Source organism: Apaloderma vittatum, unplaced genomic scaffold, assembly GCF_000703405.1.
Source record: "Apaloderma vittatum isolate BGI_N311 unplaced genomic scaffold, ASM70340v1 scaffold31849, whole genome shotgun sequence".
NCBI classification, from domain to species: domain Eukaryota; kingdom Metazoa; phylum Chordata; class Aves; order Trogoniformes; family Trogonidae; genus Apaloderma; species Apaloderma vittatum.
Window position 1 is genome coordinate 883 of NW_009736343.1, and position 2,647 is coordinate 3,529.

The window sequence follows — 2,647 nt, forward strand, 5'->3', positions numbered from 1 at the left end:
CCTGTCTGTGGTCAGCCCTGGGGAAGCGCCTGGATCCCATATATTTGGCACTGGCAGCACTGGGAGGTGCCCAAGTGAACCTTGCTGGGCTCCTCCATGGTCCAGACTCTGCCATGGTGGTGGACAGAAGCAGAAGACTGTTCCAATGGGGACTTGGAAGCTGCTCTCTAGGGTTGGAGACCCCCCTGCCTTGCACCAGGCAAGAGGTGTGCTCTGCAGCTCTCCCACGGGTCAGTGCAGGGTGAAATATCTGTATGTGGACCCAGCAAGGGCTCCCAGGAAGCAGAGGAGTGTCTGGGTGCTGTTGCTTGGAGCCTGCCAGGAAGAGCACGACCCATCCCAGCTCCGAGGGCGGGCAGGGAGGAATGGCCCCGTGCTGAAATGTCTGCACAGTCTCAACTAAATCTGCCTGTCCAGGCTCCAGCTGCCTAAGGCAGGGCTGCTACCAAATTTTGGCACCCAGTGACATGCAGAAAGTGGCCTGTTGTCCGTTAAGTGGTAGAAGTGGAGCAAATATGTTATCCTGGGGCCCTTCGTTCTTATATAAAGCTGCTTTACTTGGGGCGTGGCTGCTGATGGCTAAAAGAAGCCAAGTTTCTTTGAGGTTGTTGTCACCTGAGAGAGTGGGGCTGCTGAATCCCGCCTCAGATCACTCTCTGAGTGGAAAGCACCACGGGTGAACACCTCCAGCCTGAGGCAAAGCCGATTTCTTCCACCGCAGGTGCCCTGTTGCAAGTCCACACGAAATAGCTGGCACCTGCTCAGTGCTCAAGTCCTGGAGAGCATCGAGGAGGGCAAAGAGTTTGGGTGGGTGGAAGTGTGTGTGTGTGTGTGTGTGTGTGTGTGTGCAGGATGCCTGAGGGCAAGGAGGAGCAGTGACCGGGCCATGCTATGCAGCACAGCACTGTCAAAGTTTGATATCTTCAGCCACCAGCGTGTCCCCCCTCAGCGTAAGAGTAAAGCTTAGAGCGGCTGTTTCCTGCTGTCGTCATGAAGGACTGACCTGCTCTGCTGAAAACCAGCTCTTGCCCTGGTAAGATGTGGCTGTTTCAGGGTAGAGAGTTGCCCTGAGAGGCAGCACCAAGCTCTTGGGGTCAGGAAATGTAAAACGCCATGTTTGGGGTCAAACTCCTCAGTGGGAAAGTGCACGAGTGCGAGTTCCTGCATTTAACACAAACCCGGCATTGCAGTCTCTCGCCTGCTGAGCAGACAGGCTTGTGCTCTGGCCAGCCTGCATTTAATGTGAAAACAGAGGGCTTCTAGGCTGATGAAGTTAAGTGTCCCTGCGGGAACTTGCCCCATTCTTGGGGCTTACCCTTCCTCCGGCAAAGCCCCATGTGACTGGTGAGTAAGCCCAGTGTTTCCTGTAGAAAGTGCAGCCTTGCTCGCTGTTGCCTTGCAAAAATCTAGTAACTCTTTCCTCTAGCATCGAGGCTGCGTTTCCTGCAGTGTCTGGCTGCCTCCTCGAAGCATCCACACGGCAGGAGAGGGGACGCAGACAGGGGCTGGATTTCTGTGCTGTCGGGGGTGGGAAGGGCTCGCTGCGCAGCTAATGCAATATTCAAGGCGGCTGTAGCAATGCCAGCAGGTGCTGCTCGCTCAGAGGGCGGATGGCAGCCGTCTCTCCTTAGGGATAGGATATTTCGTGCAAGTTCCTGCACACAGACTACCGAGTTAGCAGCTTGGGAGAGCAGCTTGCCTCAGTCACAGCTTCCCTTGCTGGGAAAATGTGCTTTCTGCAAAGTATAAGGTCAGCGTGACCGGTGTGCTGAATGAAATCTCCCTGTCAGCTGCCACTGAGAGGAGCAGGAGGGGCTGGTAGATCTGTGAATGTGTGGCTGCTTCTGCCTGCTCAGACCTTTAGCTGAGCTCCAGGACATGGGCCTCCTCCTCTTATCCAGCCCAGGAGATCCTCATCTAGGAGGAAAGTGTTGCTTCGCTTTGCCCCAGCATGCGAGTGAGTAGCCAAGGGCTGTCTGCAAACACGAAATGCAGGTGTTGGGTTCAGCTTTGCTCATGAGTTTATTTCTCCTGTGCCAGGACAGGAGGATGTGGAGCTATTAACACTTGGTTGACTCCGTGCCCCTCACGGCAGGGCACGTACTGAGCTTAGGTTTCTGCCAGCGCGGGTATATTGCCAATGTCCCAGGCCCTGCAAATAAGAGGTACGTTGGGGATTTACAGTAACTTATTCTGACTTTGTGTCTCTTGGAGGACTCGCTGTCGTGGGGAGCACAGTGCTGAGCCACCCACCGGCTCGGTCAGGGTGTCACTTACTCTGCTTCTTCTTTAGAGATTCGCTTCCCCGAGTATAAAACTTCTGCAATCAGGGACACCATGGGGTCGCAGTTCAGGCTGGCAGCTGCAGTCACGAAGCCGTCCCTGAAAGGGAAAGCAGAAGAATGTGCATCTCTTCCGTGTACATAACTCAGCAGGGCAGCAGCCCCGTGGCACCCTGGCTGGAGGCCGGCTGTGTTTTGGAGGGCTCAGGGCCGGCTGGCTGGTGCTGCGGGGTGCGCAGGGACGGGTGGCAGATCGCCTGGCGCCGCCGGGAGCTGAGCAGTGAGCCTGGGAGCAGTGGGGCAGAGGGAGAGGAGATGTATCCCAGGCTCCCTGCCCAGCTGGTGTCTTTAAAGCTTATCCTCTT

At 56.0% G+C, this 2,647-nt stretch overlaps 1 protein-coding gene across 1 annotated transcript in view; it reads right to left on the bottom strand.

The window, feature by feature from the left end:
• Positions 1-2,109: 2,109 nt before the first annotated feature.
• Positions 2,110-2,647, bottom strand: part of LOC104279604 (apoptosis-inducing factor 3-like) — a gene marked incomplete at its 5' end in the record, with an annotated part of 6,251 nt that continues 5,713 nt past the window's right edge. The window contains 2 exons of the mRNA XM_009876943.1: positions 2,110-2,152; positions 2,278-2,382. Coding sequence (XP_009875245.1) covers positions 2,110-2,152; positions 2,278-2,382 — 148 coding nt within the window. The remainder of the gene's footprint in view (positions 2,153-2,277; positions 2,383-2,647) is intronic.